This window comes from Gadus morhua, chromosome 3 (assembly GCF_902167405.1).
Source record: "Gadus morhua chromosome 3, gadMor3.0, whole genome shotgun sequence".
Lineage (NCBI taxonomy): Eukaryota > Metazoa > Chordata > Actinopteri > Gadiformes > Gadidae > Gadus > Gadus morhua.
Genome location: NC_044050.1, coordinates 16,341,740 through 16,360,670, shown reverse-complemented (window position 1 = coordinate 16,360,670; position 18,931 = coordinate 16,341,740). Strand labels below are relative to the sequence as shown.

General features: G+C 45.4%; 1 protein-coding gene across 1 annotated transcript in view; it reads right to left on the bottom strand.

Annotated features, from left to right (window-relative positions):
• The window catches only part of tbck (TBC1 domain containing kinase), a 39,644-nt gene that overhangs the window by 12,119 nt on the left and 8,594 nt on the right, over positions 1-18,931 (bottom strand). The window contains exons 20-23 of the mRNA XM_030350762.1: positions 17,577-17,662; positions 13,951-13,987; positions 10,999-11,160; positions 2,131-2,312 (exon numbers count right to left, since the gene is read on the bottom strand). Of these exons, the coding sequence (XP_030206622.1) occupies positions 2,131-2,312; positions 10,999-11,160; positions 13,951-13,987; positions 17,577-17,662 (467 nt within the window). The remainder of the gene's footprint in view (positions 1-2,130; positions 2,313-10,998; positions 11,161-13,950; positions 13,988-17,576; positions 17,663-18,931) is intronic.

Genomic DNA, 18,931 nt, shown 5'->3' with positions numbered 1-18,931 from the left:
TGCTTTATAAATCAGAGTGCCGACAAGTGTGCACAGCTGAATCAACTTCACGTTCCGCCCTGTATACGCCCCTTTTTAACCATAAATGGTCAATGCAAACGACCTCATGAATGCGATCTGCATATAAAACAGACTCAGATGCAAGCCTTATGTCTTGTCGGAAACAATGGCAGAAGGACTGAGAAAAGCAAAAAAGCGAAATTTCACGGAGGTCGAAGTGGAGACACTTGTGGGTGAGGTGGAGGCCCGAAAAGTAGTTTTGTTCGGCGGTCACGGGATTGGGATGACTAACAACAAAAAGCAGAGTGAGTGGCAACATGTTGCTGCAGCAGTGAACTCTGTCAGTGGCACGGAGCGCACACACCCAGAATTAAAAAAGAGATGGTCTGACATAAAGGTACATATTTTTATGTACCAATAAATTGTCATGGTCCCTGAAGACCATCTCCCTCCGAATCCTGCTATTTGCATGGTCCTCCAGCAGTGCCAGCAGTGCCATGGTGCAGCATTACGCACGGGGCTCACCGCTGTATTTATAGGGTTACGGTAATAAGACTGACGAGAACACCTTGGATAATCAGTTTGTACTCACCCACGTAAAAGGTTCTTGAACATAACCCCTTTTTAATGCCTGATTTGTCATGAAAAGCATCAAGGGGAACAGACAATAATATAACGATTGTGATGAGGAGTATGTGGCTTGGTTTTCCACATTTGGGATTTAATTGACATTTGATTATGTGTTTACAGTGTCACATAAAAATATTATGTTATTGACACATGTTGGACAGATGCTTTATTCCATGCATTTGCGCCGTCAGTGGACAGTATGGAGTGACGGGATTAAATATAGAATATTTCGATTTTGAATTCTCATTTCGATTCTAAGGAGATGTTTCTGGAGTTATAACTGAGAAATAACGCATTTGACCTAAATTATTCTGATTACATAGATTTAATGCATGATACGGGTTTAAATTAAACTCATGAAGGGCGATGATAAAACATAATCGTTCTTCTCTACATTTCTTCAGTCTGACTTCAGTTCACCACCACAATTGTCTGTGTCGCCAATTCTCCTTTTCCTCCAAACCATGCGTACGCATGGGTCGGAGTTTGCTTAGGGCTGCGCACATTCTCCCGTCAAGTTAGTTTTTTATAGATCACAACCTTGGCGTGGAAAGTCACGTGCGCCACTTTCAGCCCCGTTTTGTGCGTACGCAACAGTTCTAAATAAGACCCCTGGTGCCGAGGTGGTTGACGGCGAGAGGGAGGCAAACCTCTCATGTGAACGCTGTGAGACAGGGTCAGGGTGTAAATCGCTGTATGTGAGACAGGGCCAGGGTGTAAACCCTGGGGGTGAGACAGGGCCAGGATGTGAACGCTGTATATGAGACAGGTCAAGGGTGTGAACATTGTGGGTGAGATAAGGCCAGGGTGCAAACACTTTGGGTGAGACAGGGCAAGGATGTGAACTCTGTGGGGGAGACAGGGCCGGGGTGTGAACTCAGTGGGTGAGACAGGGCCGGGGTGTGAACTCAGTGGGTGAGACAGGGCCGGGGTGTGAACTCAGTGGGTGAGACAGGGCCGGGGTGTGAACTCAGTGGGTGAGACAGGGCCGGGGTGTGAACTCAGTGGGTGAGACAGGGCCGGGGTGTGAAGTCAGTGGGTGAGACAGGGCCGGGGTGTGAACTCAGTGGGTGAGACAGGTCCAGGGTACACAGATCGAAGGTAGTATGGCTATGGACGGACACAAAAAAACTGGTTGTTTGTTTTGGGACGATATATGCAACACGGGAAAAAAGAAGTTCAATACAGTGTGCCTTTGTTTACCTTGAGTATATTGACAGTTAATGATTGTAGGCAAGAGGTATGTGACTTTAAATGTCAAATTCCAAACAATATATCAGTTTAATCTTGATTATGGATGGGCTCGACTTCACACTTGCTCAATCATTTTAACAGCTAAACAAATTTGTATCTGTCCTGTCGACTTGTTAAGGAGGAATTTGATTATAAAGTCATACAATAACAAACAAACAAACGAAAACCCTATCAAACGATGACCCTCAGAGAATACTTTTCTCAGCTCAGTAGTAATCCCGAGTACAAGTACTAGTTGCTACCTACCAGGTCTGTCCGGGGCATGTCCTGGTAGTCTGAGAAGTAGTAGGTGCCCGGCCTCCCGAAGCCGTTGCCGTCGGTGACGGCGGTGGTCTTGGGGGGCTGGGCGTGCTGGCGGTACGTGGCGCTCTTGGGTGTCCAGCTAAAGAGCTTGATGGACTCATGCACGCAGCGCTCAATGTCGATTTCTGGGGGAGAAAGGGCGTTGGTTTCTTATTGATACGTCTTAAAAGGGCCCCGTTTCACCACCAGGTGAGAGTGGGATTAGCCACCTCAAGCTGGTTTTAAAATCTGCCTCTTCTGACATCACAAGTGGAAGTGTTCACCTAGAAGTATGACGGATAGATGAGCAACGTTTGTTACAGTCCACTGGGTAGGCCGGTGGACTGATCTATCCTGCATACATCTAGGTGGACACACCAGCTTGTCATGTCAGAAGAGGCAGATTTTCAAAACGGCTTGTAATGGCTAATCACTCTCACACCTGGTGGTATAATATGTCACCTTTTAAACTCTGCCCTGCCCTGTGACTTGGTGACATCACAAATGGGGGTATCCACCCAGATGTATGGATTGTTGGTGCCTTCAAAACAGTCTGAGCTTCCGGGAATTTCGGAGGTTGGGACCTTAAGGAAATCAGCTTGAATACTATGTTAGGTTGGGATTTCATTGATAGACCAAAGTGAACTTGCAGCAAGCACTAAGAGGCGAACTTAACATCCATTCCAACATTTGCATCACAATACATTATAAATTAGAATTATAAACATCACCTGATAAATTCTTGCTCATGTTCAACCATGGTAAGCAGTTCTACTAACTGATTCATCTGATTCAGCAAAGAAGCGCAAAGAGGTCCCTGCGGACATCCATACTTGTTGTTATGAAGTCTAGTCTCACAAACTATCTGCTTTTCCGGTTTTATGTCATACCCTACGAAATTCTCTTATTTTGGAAGAAGAGACAGGTCCAGGGTGTAAACGCGGTTTACGTTAAGACACGTAAGAGCTTCCGAACCTCCGATCTGCTTTGAAGGCGGCAAGAATCTTCCAGCCTACCCAGCGGATCGTAGTAACTGGTTGGCTTATCTATCCATCATACATCGAAATGGACACACCCACTTGTGATATCACGGGGCAGGGCAGATTTTTTCGGCCCTTTATGAATATCGGATGTAGAAGGTATATTATTAAGACGTATCACACATGCTAGACAGACGTGAACATCTTATCCATATATTGTATGAATTGTGTTAAAAGTGTAATCGGTTAATGGCTGAAAAGGCAAAAGATGGCAGACGTCTTAAATACAATGAATGATTTAACAGTTCCAAATGCTACAATTTGTTCAGTTGGTACATGGACAATGCAAATATTGGTATGGAGATTTCTTTCTATTGATGCATACTTGTTTGGTTGAAATTTTTTAACAGGGAAATCACAGGTGGATTATTATTTTTAAGAATATAATACAATACAATATAATCTGCAAACAATCGTGAAATGATGACCATTACCAAATCCAATATTTGTCCAATAACAAACCCAATCTCCCCTGTGACAGAGCGAAACCCCCTACATGAAGAGAGCCTGGCGCAGACCATAACCAACAAGTCCCCACCCCGTTCGGGGAAACACGTCTCTCCTCCCGAGGGCGTCGAGAGGGGAATGCAATCGCGGGCGCCATTAAAAAGAGAGAGAGTGGAGGAATGAGGGGGAGATGGATCCTCCTCTTCCATTAGGCCCCGGGTCCAGCAGGACATGGCAAACTGTCTGCTTGCACCAGTATTGTGTGTTGCTTTTTATTCCTTCTTGTTTTTATCTGAAATTAGATTTGGTGTTTACGTGTGGAGAGGTTCGTCTTGGGCTTAGAATTTGCGCCAACTGGCGTTGCTCTGAGGGAGGGGGGGGAGACACGTCAAATGCTAATTGGATCAGGGGCCCTTAGAGAGTCTGTGTATTAAACAGGGAGATACAAAAACAAAAATACTAATAATGAAATGCTGTAATGTCCTGCCAGTCACTATAATCGAGGGGAAAATAATAAGCGTAGGCGTATTGTATATAATGTAAACGCACACACACACACACACACAGACACCAACGGGTGTAAGAGCAGACGCACATAACAGCAGACGAACACAGTATTATTAGAAGAAATGCCAGCAGCCACCTGAGCAAGGATCTCCGTGTAGTGATTCAGACAGGTATAATTACTGCAGTTACCCCCACGGTAAGACACATCCACACTGATTCTCTCCCCCTTAAGTTATTCCAATGGCCTATCAAACTGCTTGGGAGGACACATGGCACGGTGCAGTGCAGTGTGCGAAGAAATTCTGGTCTACATCATTTTTTTATTCTGCTACCATTGTTGGATTTGTGATTATGATGAGGATGACATCCACTCTCCCGCCGTTTCTCAGAACATATCAACTTCAAGTACTAAACCAGAATATGCTATCATCGAGAGGTTGTTCGCTATAAATGTGGTTATACTTTAGAAGTAAACCAGAATATACTGTCTCTTCATCAAGAGGTTGGTCGCTATACGTTTTGGGGAACTACTGGAGAATAGCACCAGCTAGAAATAAGTCAACAGTGCAGGAACTGACACATTAAAAGTTAAGAGAGGGTATTATAGAGTCTCCCATAGGAACCACATGAACAGGTTCAGAGGCTTTACAGAACCCATAAAACTCGAAAGGGAACTGTGCTCTTCTCACCACAAGAACAAACAAGAACACAGCTGATGGAAGCGCGATCGACGGATGAAAACATTGGTAATGACAACACACGCTGTGAGCGCCGTATGTTCGGCAGTTGAGTTTATTCAGACGTTGACTGAATAACTTGAGCGTCCAAAACTGCAGTCATTTCACAACAAAAAAACTGCCTCTGCAGAGCTTCTGGCTGACTTGTTAGCGTTTATATGTGCAAGTGAAATAGCTAGGACCCAAACTAACTTTAACCCGGCCAAAACCAGGGTTCTGTCCCAGGTATCTGAGGCGTATAGGTATCATTGAGCAAGAGGCCAGACTCCATCACTGCTGCCTAATGACCCAATTCAAATAAATATTATGCGGCAGTGTGGATACAGTGGTGTAGAGGCTCAGGTGTCGCAGTAGAAAGATACTCGGGTTGATCCCAGATGCCTGTAGGCTTCCTTGAGCCAAATGCCCTACGCCCACACGTCTTAACGCATCTGAATCCACTATAAGTTGCTTCGGATGAAACCCTCTTCAGTCAGATATGTAGCGTGGGCAGTTTTTCTCTTTCCTCAGACCTGAATAGCATCAGTAAAGTTCAGTAGCCCAGGTTGGATCACGGTAATGGATGCTAATAGCCAGTGAAGGACGATCCTGCTGCATCATGGTTATACTCAGTTTTCCGCTCTGCCAGACAGCCCGTCACACCTTAATGTAAATCTCCAAAGAGCTCCGGCAGCAGAAATGTATGGATTAGCCGCAGCCGCAACAAGAGGTGAATGGGAATAATATCGGCAATCGAAGGATGACCTTTTTTTTTTGGCTGATTACCATTATGGATTTCTGAAAGATATTGTAGTTATATTCAAATACTTCCCTGTGCTTTTAATGCATATGGTTATTGGAGACCCCAGGGGGAATTCAACACTGGCAGTGCTAATGCCTTGCTCCAACGGTTTCTCCTCTTGTTGTTATAAGGAGCAGACTGTTTTTGTTTGTTGCTCAATGATCTTTCTAAATGATTGATTATAAATCACTACCAACGGCGACTCACTCTCTCAACACAGGCGGCTCTGCTAACCATGTAGGCAATATACCTTCAATACATTCGCTACATGCAATGTCTTTCAACCCTGCCTTCCTGGCTGCTTCCCCCGTCCTGTCCATAAAGGCATGAAAGTAAGGGACGAAGTAAAAATAATTCATAACAGCCCCAAAAAAATAGCACATGACATAACAGGCAAATACAGAACCAAGTGTGAAATTATTTGTGGTAGGAAAATAATCAACTATACAGCTCTTAGTAGGGTCTAACACATCGATCAACAGCCAACTCACTAATTAAACCGAGAAGAAAACATTGATCTGGACTTGAGCAGCGTTCTGCAGACATTAGTTGAATCCACCCTACTGTATAATGAGCCGCTGCTCTCCTCTCTCAAGAGGGTCTGACATGACCTTTGGCTTTTCAATGACAGGCGCTGTCCCCGTCTAATTAGCGTCTACATAGAGGCATAGAGAGTGGGGCAGGCACTCTGAATGGTACGCACATTATCTTTCAAACATTGAATTCCACTCTGATTGCCACAGTTAGTGAAACATGAGAAGCCATTTGAAGATGAAGAGTCCTAATAATAATTTGTGATTTTAAAAACAACAATAATGATATTCTTTTTGTACAGCATTTATGTACCTTTGTATTCAGTTTTTGATTTGTTTTATATTTTCAGAAGGTGCAAGTCTAGCGAAACTAGAGAAACAACAACATTTGCCAACTCATTCAATTCCCCGATGTACAAATATGTAGCAAACATCTTGCATGAAACTAATCCATCTTTTTCTTCTGTATTTGACAGCGTCAGTTTACCACGCCTCACCGATGAGCCCAACATATGTCGTACCCAGGTGCCTCCCTCTAGACTCCACATCTTCCACCTTTTCATGGCACAGTGCGGCAGACATTTTAGCAAAACACATTAACCAAAACAAACCAAACTAAATATGCGTATACACCAGATGTCTTTCAGGTAAAAGATGCACCTCATCATTTGCACCAAAACACAGGACGTTAGGGTGCTTCAGAGTTTTCTAATACGAACGTCTGTCTGTGTACTGAATTTATAGTACGTCGTCAGATCCCTTGTACATATTCAAAAACGGGTCGAGTCTCATTTTACAGAAGTGTTACTCTGCTTTAATAGAGAGAATGGAAAGCAAACTCATACTTCGGTCTCATTTTGAGTCACAAAATCATTGCTTTCTCCCATAAAGGTAATAGTTCATGTTAAAAACTAAACAAAGTAGAGCACATTCAAAACAAAAAACAAAAATATAAAAAAGTTAGCCAAACTGAAAACAAAACTGGTTTGCCATTCAGGCCTAGAAATAAAAGGCAGTAATGAATAAAAACTTGAGTTTAAATATGTTAGCAAGATGCCGCTTAGATAGAAGTGTGACTCTGGTTTAATGGAAAAGATCAGAAAGCACCCTGGATTGAGACTCATTTTACTAGCATGCCTCCTAGATAGAAGTGTGACTCTGGTTTAATGGAGAGAATGGAACACATACTCGGTTGAGACTCCCTTTAGCAAGATGCATCGTAGATAGAATTGGGACTGGAGAAAGGCTTGTCCCGCGGTCAGATTGACATAAATCCCATTTATTAACGTGTGTGGCGCTCACCGTTGATGAGGAGAGGGGGTCTGCCCCATTTCAAGGTTTGCCACTGCTGCATGGCTCCATATTTACCCTTTCAATCAGACGGAGATGGCACAGCGTTTACACCACGTTTAAACGTTTCTAAACCTGTGCCATAGTATGATGAATGAGTAAATTACACGACTGTGGAGGGGAGCTAATAAGGTTTAGTTTCGGAGAGACTTCAAGCAACCGTAGACCTTTAAAAATAAAATAAAAAAAGTCTCGGTGAATAAAATATGTAATCCATAACCATATATAGCTACAAGTGTGCGAGGCGAAAACTGATCTGAACTCTGACTATTAGGGCAAAACCACGAGCAGCTGCAGGCTGGAAGTAATGGTATTAAGACTGCAACCTGGCAGCCGTGGCCAGCCGTACGCAGCCCTGCCAGGGGAGCCTTTGGCTCCCGTTCCCAGCAGACATATTTTACCTTTATAAGGAGCACTAGCTCTCCCACTGCCTCTATGCCCCTGAGAATAAACTTGTTACGATTTCTTCAGTAAAACCCCCCCCCAAAAAAAGGCAACTTATGGCAACACTGAAATGAGAATAGCATGGGGGAGGTGTGTGTGTGTGTGTGTGTGTGTGTGTGTGTGTGTGTGTGTGTGTGTGTGTGTGTGTGTGTGTGTGTGTGTGTGTGTGTGTGTGCGCGCGCGTGTATTTTACGCTTACATAGTGCCATGCCATTGCTTTTGAAGCGATGAGCCTTAAATCTGTGGCAGTTGTTCAAACTCTAAAGTCAAATTATTTGCTCTCATCTTGAAGGAAAAAGAAGAAGGAGACAACCTCAAAAACAGGACTAAGCTGCATTTAGAGCCGGTTTTAGGGAAGCTTAAGAGTGCCCTCCCCAGTGTCAGGAGTGTGTGTGTGTGTGTGTGTATGTGTATGTGTGGTAGACATTTTGAAGACAAATGCATTATAAATGCAGCTCCTGCAGTTTGTGTCACTGGTACTTTGCAAGAGTAATCGATCTGGTGTGTGTGTGTGTGTGTGTGTGTGTGTGTGTGTGTGTGTGTGTGTGTGTGTGTGTGTGTGTGTGTGTGTGTGGGTGGGTGTATGTGTGTGCACGGGCTCGTGTTTATGTGGGTGTGTGTGTGAACGGGCTTGGCGCGCTAGTGTGTGTGTGTGTGTGTGTGTGTGTGTGTGTGTGTGTGTGTGTGTGTGTGTGTGTGTGTGTGTGCGCGTAAACACTCCTGAGTGATGTGTAAAGAATATACAAAGCAAGAAGACCCGGGGATGAGGCCCCTGTGACTCATCGCGGCGTACACACACACGATAACTCCTAAATAACCATCCGCACTCTGCGCACAGTTAGCGTGTCAACGGGAGGGTTTTTTTTTAACCGCCAAAGACGGCTTTCATGGCAGCCTAATGCTCTTAAGTTGAAAAACAACAACAAACAAACCAAGCAATGCCAGAGAAAAAAGCATCACCAAAGTTGAAGGTATGACCCCCACTTCCACGGTTCTATAGCACCACCATTATACGCCTGCCCGTTCGCTGAGAACGTCCACGCGGAGAGGGTTCCCTCTTCACTGTTCCTCTTCACCGCGGATCTGGAGAGCTTCTCCTTTCCCTTTAGGGACATTTGGGTGAGAGTGTGTACCACGACGCAAGGCCCTGTGCGAAGCCCTTTGAGACTGTAACTGTGATGAACGTACTCGAACAGACGCGCCCCCTTGAAGAGCAGATCGCGCCAACACCCAGTAGATAACTAACGACGGCCCCTCCGGTGGATAATATATGCGCAGCAAATTGCGGTGCTGTGTAGCTGTTGATTAGTGGAGAGTGAAGACGAGTCATCTCTTCGTTATATGTTTTTAATCTTTGGCAGACTTTAATGGCGCCCTCGGTAATGTGGCGTGAAATGAAGGGGATAAATGGCCATGGCCTCGGTACAGGCTCCAAAAGGTATTCATTAAAGATCATAACTGTGTATGGTGGGAGCTGTAAGAAGACAGAATGCAAAACAGGTGAAGGATAACACTGTTTACCGCTTAGTCATTGGGTCGATGTTTTTTTTTTTAAAATACATATTATTATTGATGAGGTGGGGGTTCAAATTCAAACTCGCTCAGGGATGCCAGCTTAGAGTGTGGATATTGGGGATCAACCCCAGAACCATGCAGTTGGGAGTGAACCGTAACACTATACGATTTAGTATTTACAGTTTCTAAGACATAAAACTGAACTTAAACCCTACAACTCCTGGTGGTGTCTATGCAGCTGCATCATTCCCTGCTTCACCCCCCTCAACACACACACACACACTAGATTCTTATCACATTGACACCAAAGCCAGGTAAACACAGGTGGCCCTCCCAACATAAACACTGGGTGCACTTCCTTTATAACTGTAGGGACACTGCTAGGGTCAAGGTATGGCCGCCTCCATACAGGTGGTCTGTGCTGGTGTTGTGGCAGGCTCTAAATGGAATTTACCCATATTATGATATAGTGCTGCAGTTTCTCCTCACACAAAAGAGTCCATTAAGGGCGGCCTTTGTCGAGAATCCGACACTGAATTTCATAGAAGGTCAAAACAATTTGGAGGTATATTAGCTGGGAGACTTCTATGGTGGGTTACACTACACCATGGTCCATCGGACGTTGACGTTTTTCAGCATTATCATACATATATCAGCCCTGCTAGTAATAATAATAATAGTAATTTCCTTATTTTTATTTTATCCAAAGAGATTCTCAGTCAATTCCAAGAAATGTCAAAAAGAGCAGAGAGTAGAGTTAAGGGCATCTTTCCCCAGATTGTCCACTATAGGCTAGGCTGCAGACCCCGGAGATCGATGAGAGAACCTTTTGGGTTCCATCCCCAGAAGCTCGATGAACACACTCAAAATCCCTAGGCGGTATGCATCACAGTCACAGAGACGAGGTCACTGGGACCTCTAGCAAAAACTTAAGGGGTATGAGTTCTGGACTCTGGATTGAGCGGTTACCTAAAACCATATTCGTGTTTTGGTCTAGACCCTCAGAGCACAGCATTCCTTCTGCACATGGAGAGAGAAGTGTCCATCTGTATCGACAGTATAGGGGTAAGCAGCAGCAGCCAATCCCTGCCTTCCAGCTCTCCATCTCTCTCTCCATGCTATGCAGGTGCGATCACATGCACTGGGGGGCGGGAACTGGGTTGTCTAGTGTTTAGGGGGTCTGACACTCAGCTGAAAAGGTACTGTGTTCCGTGCCCCAATGTCTGCAGCCGACCAGGTATTTGTATTTAATAAATAACTGTATGTGAATATAGAAACACTTGCCAGATAATGAATGTCGTAAAGTACAGAAATTCAAGGAATCTTTATGCGACTAAAACCACTTAAATATCACAAAACCACTTACCACGCACACACACACACACAAAGCGCAGGCCATGGAAAGCACTTTGGCCTCCTTGAAAAGCGCCGTCTGAATGCATTGAGTTGCTGTTATTGTGAGTTGCGACCTCTCTCACCCGGCAGGTCTGAGAAGAGCAGGATGCACTCGTTGAAGCCGTTGGCCAGGAGGCGGTCCCGAAGCTGCTGCAAGATGGCCACCCCGATACAGAAGGGGAAGGACGAGTTCCCCAGGAGCAGCGTGTCCCACAGGTGGAAGATCTTGTGCAAAGGGAACACGTCTGGAGGAAGGGAAGGGGGGGGGTGCATAAATAAATAATACTACAGAGGGAAATCAGCTAGTGTGACTGAACACACACACATTCTTTCCTTCACACACACCCCTGGAGAGAGGGGGAAACATGACGAATCCGGCTTGAGACGTCGACAAGCAGATTTATTTGTGTGTGGTCATTGGTGCGCGCGCGCGCGTGCGTGCGTGCGTGCGTGCGTGTTTATACTTTGAATGTTAAATGTTGAGGCTCATTGAAGAAAGCTGGGGTTTGGCAAGAAGAGCCTGGAGGGATATTTTCAAAAAGTACGACTCGGTTGGAAAAGAAAATACTTTATGGAAATGTGTTATTTTTCCAGAAAAAAGCAACAACTCCCCCACCAAAAGGATACAAGATTAGCAGAGCGGCATTGGGAGTGGGGGGGGTCGAACCGTGTATTGGTAATTTCAAACAAAACAGATGTTTCTCTCGCGTGGACCACTTATTCTGAGGCACTTTTCTATCTGTCTAAATATAAAGGGTCTAAACTGGCAGCTTTGTTGCAGAGGATGCCAGGGAATAAATACAGGGCTGAGGTAGAGTGATAAGGGAGACGTGTGTGTGTGTGTGTGTGTGTGTGTGTGTGTGTGTGTGTGTGTGTGTGTGTGTGTGTGTGTGTGTGTGTGTGTGTGTGTGTGTGTGTGTGTGTGTGTGTGTGTGGTCGGGAAGGTTGGTCCTTAACGCATTAGCAGTCTATGGGGCAGACCTGTGTTTGTGTGTGTGTGCGCGAGGTTGTGAGTGTGTTGGTGTGTGAGTGTGTGAGTGAGATGACCTGCCAGGGCCCCAGCTGGATTGAGCCCATTAGTAGGCATGGGGGCAGCAGCCTCTGGAGGACAGAGGGCACGGGGTCATACCTCACTCTCTGCCTCCACTCTCTACCCCCCTCTCGCTCTACTTCACTCTCTGCCTCCACTTACTACCTCACTCTCTTCCTGCACTCACTACTTCCCTCTCTTCTTCACTCTCTACCTCCACTTTCTGTCCAACTTACTACCTCTGCTCTATTCCTCCTCTCTCTTAATCTCTGCCTCCACTCCCTACCTCACTCTCTGCCTCCACTCCCTACCTCACTCTCTGCCTCCACTCCCTACCTCACTCTCTGCATCCACTCCCTACCTCACTCCCTACCTCACTCTCTGCCTCCACTCCCTACCTCACTCTCTGCCTCCACTCCCTACCTCACTCTCTGCCTCCACTCCCTGCCTCAACTCACTACCTCACTCCCTACATCACTCTCTGCCTCCACTCACTGCCTCACTCTCTGCCTCACTCTCTGCCTCCACTCTTTTCTCCAAGGGAACGGCAGTGAGTCAGTGCTCTCCTGCCCTTGTCGTGTGTGTGTGTGCCTGTGTGCAAGTGTTTTTTTATATTTTGAGAGAGTGAGGGAATGTGTGAGTGTGTGTGTGTGTGTGCATTCGTGTGAATCATAGCGTGTGAATTTGTGCGTTTGTTTGTGTAGGCGCACATATTGGATGAGTGTTTGTGTCACAACATGCTTGTCTGAGAGATACGAGTACATTTGTCTCAGTGCGTGTCTGAGAGGTATGAGTACATATATATATATTTATCAATGACTGTGTGCCTGTCTTACAGGTGGAATTGGCCAATTTGACACCTGAGGCGAGGGACAAACAAGCCCTTTGGTTGGGTTGCGAGGGCCTTGAATATTGATAGGAATACTGAGAGCGCATCTAAAGGAGCCCCAGCACCCGGGAAATACGTCCGCTCAGCATTCAGGGTCAGCCGCCGCGGAGCATCGCAAAGCAAAAAAAAAGTTTTTATTCCATATATATTTTCCACTCCATGTGGTGAATGGCTTTCATCTGGTTTATTACTGATATCACCAGACGGACTGACGTGGGGCATGAAATATCAATGTGGCGCCGTAGGGTGCGTCACGCAGAGGAGGATGTAGGGACGGGGTACGTCTCTGACGGACGGGACAGACGGACGGACAGCCCTTCCTGAGCCTGCGATGAGCTCAGGGCTTGACATTTTTTGTCCCTTTCCACTCCTCTGACAGCCGAGGTCGGCTGCGTAGCTCCCCACGCTGAGTGGTGCTGGGGAGGGGGTTGGGTGGAGCGGTGATAGCATAGATTAGCGAGTGCGGCGCACGGCTGGAGCTCCATGACGAGGGGCGGGTTGTAAACAAAGCTTGTGCTCCGCTGCCCTCGTCAAGCTGACGAGCGAGGGACAATCGCTTGCACTGCCTGGTCATAGCCTGGGAAGGTGTGTGTGTGTGTGTGTGTGTGTGTGTGTGTGTGTGTGTGTGTGTGTGTGTGTGTGTGTGTGTGTGTGTGTGTGTGTGTGTGTGTGTGTGTGTGTGTGTGTGTGTGTGTGTGTGTGGTAATTATGTAAACCTGACAGGGAAGAAAACTAGAGGTTCAGTACAATGGATAGCAAAACGGAAAAGTTGTATTTAGTTTTATATAAACACACACACACACACACACACACACACACACACACACACACGTGTGTCTCATTCAGAATGCATTCACACCCCCTAACCATTTATTTACAGCATCAACTGTGAATATTGTTTATGTTTCAGGTGCAGGTTAAAGCTATGAATCTTCAATGCTAAAGTATAAGGTGGTGTTCTCTCAGTGCTAGAGAACACCAGTGTTCTCACACAGAACTGTATTGTATCTGCTTGCTAATGATCTTGCCGAAACAGCTGACTGAGTAGCAGCATGCTCTACATTCAACCCGCTGCACTGGGTGCAACTACGACAGAAAGGGAGGACAGATACTCACGCGTAAACATGGTGAGGAACCAGGGGATGGCGTAGAGCTGTGAAGACAAAGGAGACAGAGACACAGCGTTAGCGCACTCTGAAAGAATTATTTTTCATGTTCACTTTATTGGAATTTACCCCCTTGTGTTATACATACCATATATATGCTTCTAAGAACATGAACACTTCAGGATTTATGCAAATAATTACAATCCTAGGTTTGTGCAATGAGCAGGTCGACAGAAATTATGAATTACGTTTCTTAGCGTTAGCTGAATGGGTTGCGGCTAGGCTGTTCAACTTCAACTTCCAAAGTATTCCTGTATGAGCAAGATGCCCTAACCCCTACCTGCTCCTTAATGACTCGTACATGAGTGCTGTTGTTTTGGATAAGAGTCTGATAAATGGCAAATGCTCAGTCGAAAGTACTGCCTATTGCGACTCTGGCACAAACAAAAACAACACAATGACACATTTGTTCCTACAGGAAATTGGGGTCGTTCGATAACAAGGTTAAATTATGAAAAACAAAGGAAAAATGAACTTGGGTGAGCCACCTAATATGTGTGGGGAAATGAGATAAAGTAAAACTAATTAAATAAAGTTAATTTCAATTGCATTTGTTGTCTGTAGAAGGAACTTAACAATCAGCAAACAAATGTTTCTTTAGCTCAGAACTATTATAACTCTCTCTCTCTCTCTCTTTCACTCTCTCTCCCCCTCTCATCTCCTCCTAGTTGGAGCTGGTCAGTGGCTGTTAGTTATTTATTCTAGGTCTAGTTAGTCTAGGTCTATTCTTTCTGTCTTCAAGCCTCCGAATCTCCCACATGGAGGGAGAAAGAGACAGAAAAGGAGGGGAGAGAAACCCAGAGAGCTACAGAGAGGAGAGAGGCACACACACACACACATACATAGAGAGAAGGGACCGAGAGAGCGAGGCAGAGGAGGGCGAGAGACGGAGAGAGCCAGTCAGAGAAAGAGCGGAGAGAGCGAGAGACAGAGACAGAGACAGAGAGAGCGAGTGAGCGTATGAAAGCATAGGAGTGGGAGCGAGAGAGAGCAAGGTGCGCACGAGATATCAGAGTTTAATTCAGAGAGCTAATTGGTAAGCCAGCTCTCCTCCTCGGCTGCCCACCAGGGAGTGTTCAGATGGCCTCACGCTCGTAATGAGTAATGGAAGCCAGTGTGCGTTTGCCGCTCCACTCTCAACAGCCAGGCGAGCGGCAGCACAGGCCAGACAGATTGAATTAATCCAGGTGTAATTGGCAGCTGCATGGGAGCCGGATGGGAGAATGTGGCCCCAATAGAAAACGGACTTGAATTAAACCCTGGATACATGGCAGTGTGTGTGTTCATGCTTATTGCTGATGTCGGTTCCCATCGTTGGTGGGCTCACCACCAAGAGATTGAAGAAACCCAAAAAATATATATATTATAACAAAAGGGCAATAGGATGTGATTTTATTTGAGAGACCTCACAAATGAAATCATTAATTATTATCATCATCCTCTTTGGCAAAAACAAGCGCCCCTAATTTGCCATTGGGATTAATTAAGGAAATTCTATCCAATGCATGCAAGGAAAGCCAGATCTTAATTGCTAGCAGACGCTTTTATCCCAGGTTACTTGAATTCAGATATATGGCATCAAGGAGACAGTAGGAGTCAGGCACCGGGCTCAAGGATGCACACGGGTAGACCGGGTAAATCTACCTGCAGAGAGTTGTGGGTTAAAACTTGTTGGGAGTCATCCAGACTTCCCTGCCTCTTGAGAGTCAGACGGCACACTACAAGGCTCTTGATTCCTTAAAGCAAATATTCACACATTGCCGAGGGAAATATGTGGATCAAGATCAAGCGGCTTGTTTCAACAAAGCGCGACATAAAAGAAAACACAAGGTATACCGACCCCATTAGAAGTCAAGCCAACACCGGATCAAACGCTGTCGAGATAAGACACTCACATTTGAGAGGACGCTGGTGTTGGTATAAAAAATATCACAATAAGAAATCCAACAAAAAGAACCCCTGCAGCTTTTTGTTCAGGCAAACGATATCGTTCAAAAAAACATGTGTGATTTTGCTTGCCTTTCAACAATCACTTAAAGCCCAATGACGCGCGCACTGCTCAAAATAAACGTCTCCACAAATTCCATAAGTATGTTCCCTGGGACTTTCTTGAAGGTCATCCTTGTGTAAAGACACACCCCCACTTTCCAACATTTATCCGAAGGAAACCTAGACGGAGGGGGCTCTTTAAACTTGCTCTGTGGGCGACAGACAGACAGACGGACGGACGGACGGACGGACGGACAGCCAGAGTATGATTGTGAGTCACATAGTGACAGAGAGAGAGAAAAAGATAGAGAGACAGATAGACAGAGCAAGGGAGGGACAGAGAGACGGAGAGTGAGAGAGAGACAGACAGACAGCTGGAGGACAGCTATTAGAAGGGCTCCTGGCAGCCATTACATGCTATAAATCATCACCAGCGAAGCCAGACATGAGGGTGAGACAGGAGTTGTGCATTCATAACCCCTTTACCACAGTTCTGCAGGACTCCCACTCTCATAATAGATGAGATCTGATGGCGCTTGGGCTGCAACCCCAAACCCATTAGGCTCTGGCGAAACCCAAACAAACCCAGTAGGAAGTCTTGAGACGGGGGGCTGGACACTCAAATGGTTAGGGTTTTTTGACCCAAATGTTCGGAGTTTGAATCCCCCAGTGTCCACACAGTCTAACCGTAGGCATCCCAGAACCAAGAACTCCTGAGCCCCTATCTGCCCGTCAACGATATGTCACTAAAAGGAATTCACTGTAAGTCCCTTCGGATAAAAGCATTTGCTAAACGACTTGAATTCAATAGTGAATAACACATTGAAAAATTCATGAGAGACAGGGACATGATGAAATCCACTCAAGCAAGGACGGATGCAAATCAAGCCATAACTGGGATTCAGAGAGTCGCACTCAGTGGCTTTTGCCGGACATCTTTAGAACACAAAAAGGGGAAGAGCGTAGCGTAGTGGCTAGGGCATCGACATGTCCACGGCCTACACAGAGAGATCCCCCGTATCCCCGTAGAGACGTGGATATGGATATGACTGCGATCAAAACATGCAGAACACAGTATGGAAGAGGAAGGGAAACACGGCGGGACATGATGAAATCAGAACAAACCAGGAGAAATGCAAATTAAGACACAAGAGAAGGCCCTGGTCCGCTACGGACACACAGGGTGCTCAGTGTTTGTGGTGTACAGAGAAAGCCGTATAAAAGGGTCAAAGGGGGTCAGTACAGTACAAAGGTGTCGGATGGACTTTCCATCCCAGATGTCCACAGTCTTCCCTTCAGGCATCCATGAGCCAGATGTCTACCTCGTTCACCTGCACCCAAGTGACCCTTATTTTAGCCTTTGGATAAGCGACTGAATGAATGGATCAAGCAATGTTAAAACACGAAAAAACAGCATCGGTGGTGGTGTGGCTGGCACGGAGCCCAGGCATCCGGACTAATGCGTTGCCATTTCTCGCCTCTTTTGAACACATTTTTTAAAAAGCGTGTAGGAGGACAGATTTGTTGTTATCCAGCGTCCTCCTCTCCGCTGAGTTATTCAGGAGAGAAACCGCTCGGCTTACTTACGTCTGGGATGAAGCCAATTTGGTTGAGGTGGTTGCTCAGCTCCGGGTCGTGGAATGCGATCATTTGGGAGAAGACTGTCAGATACTCTGGAAATAACACACACGCGGGAGAGAGAGAGAGAGACATAGTGACAGAAAGAGAGAGAGAGAGTTAGTGAGTCAGAGTGTGTAAGAGATGCCACGTTTAGTGGCAAATCTGGTATGAAGTGGAGATGAAAAGTGAAATGAAAGGTCTCAATTAAAGTTTCTTGCAGAAAAGACCCAAGCCGATGGCAATTACTTTTAGTAGTATAAATATTATATCCCTTTTTATACATATATATTTATCTTTATTTTTTGTCTCATTATAGATTATCTCATTATAGATTAAAAACCCGTAGTGAATTGTTTTCTATCGTTTACTATGGAATGCATTTATAGAAATGCTTTAAAGTATTTTAAAATAAGTTGCTCAAATTCATATACACATTCATACACCGACAATAGTGTCAAGCATGCAAGGGAAGAGCTAACTCGTCCTGAGCTTTTAATGTGTCTTGCTCAGGGACACAGAGTCCCAGGAGCCAGGGACGCTACCAGGAACCTTCTGGTGGCCAGCTGCACTGCTCTAACCCCTGAGTTCCTGCCGCCCCCTGTTGTTATCATCTATTGTCAATAGATCTTCCATCAGAATACAATTAAAATATATATATATATATATATATATATATTCACAACCGTTCAAAAGTTTGGGGTCGCTCAGAAATATCCTTATTATTTAAAGAAAAGCACTTTTTTCTTTCAATGTAGATAACATAAAATTAATCAGAACTACAGTCCAGACATTGTTAATGTGGTAAATGACTATTCTAGCTGGAATCTGCTGATTTCTAGCTGTACAGATGCCCATTTCCGGCAAACATCACTCCTGTGGTCTAATAGTACATAATTTAGCTAATCCTGTTTAAATGATGATTTGAAAACCCTTGTGCAATTATGTAAGCTCAGCTGAAAACTGTTAAATAAAAGAGTGAGTTTTCATGGAAAACATGAAATGGTCTGGGTGACCCCAAACGTTTGAACGGTAGTGTATACATATATATGGAACATTAGACACTAAAATGGTCAAAACAAGAGTCTCTCTTAACGACCGCCATCTCAGGGTATGAAAGAGCTAAAATAGCATGACGTTAGTGTACTGTGACCAGCACAATAACGCTGCTCTGCTCAGCCTCAGGAGCGCTGATTGACCCCGAGGCCCAGCGATGGCCCGTCTCACTCATCAGTCAAGTGGAATGTGGTGCTCAGGGTGCTTCTGTGCAGTCTTCTGTGGCGTCACACATATCCACGGGCGTCTCTACGTCCCCTTGTGGAGCA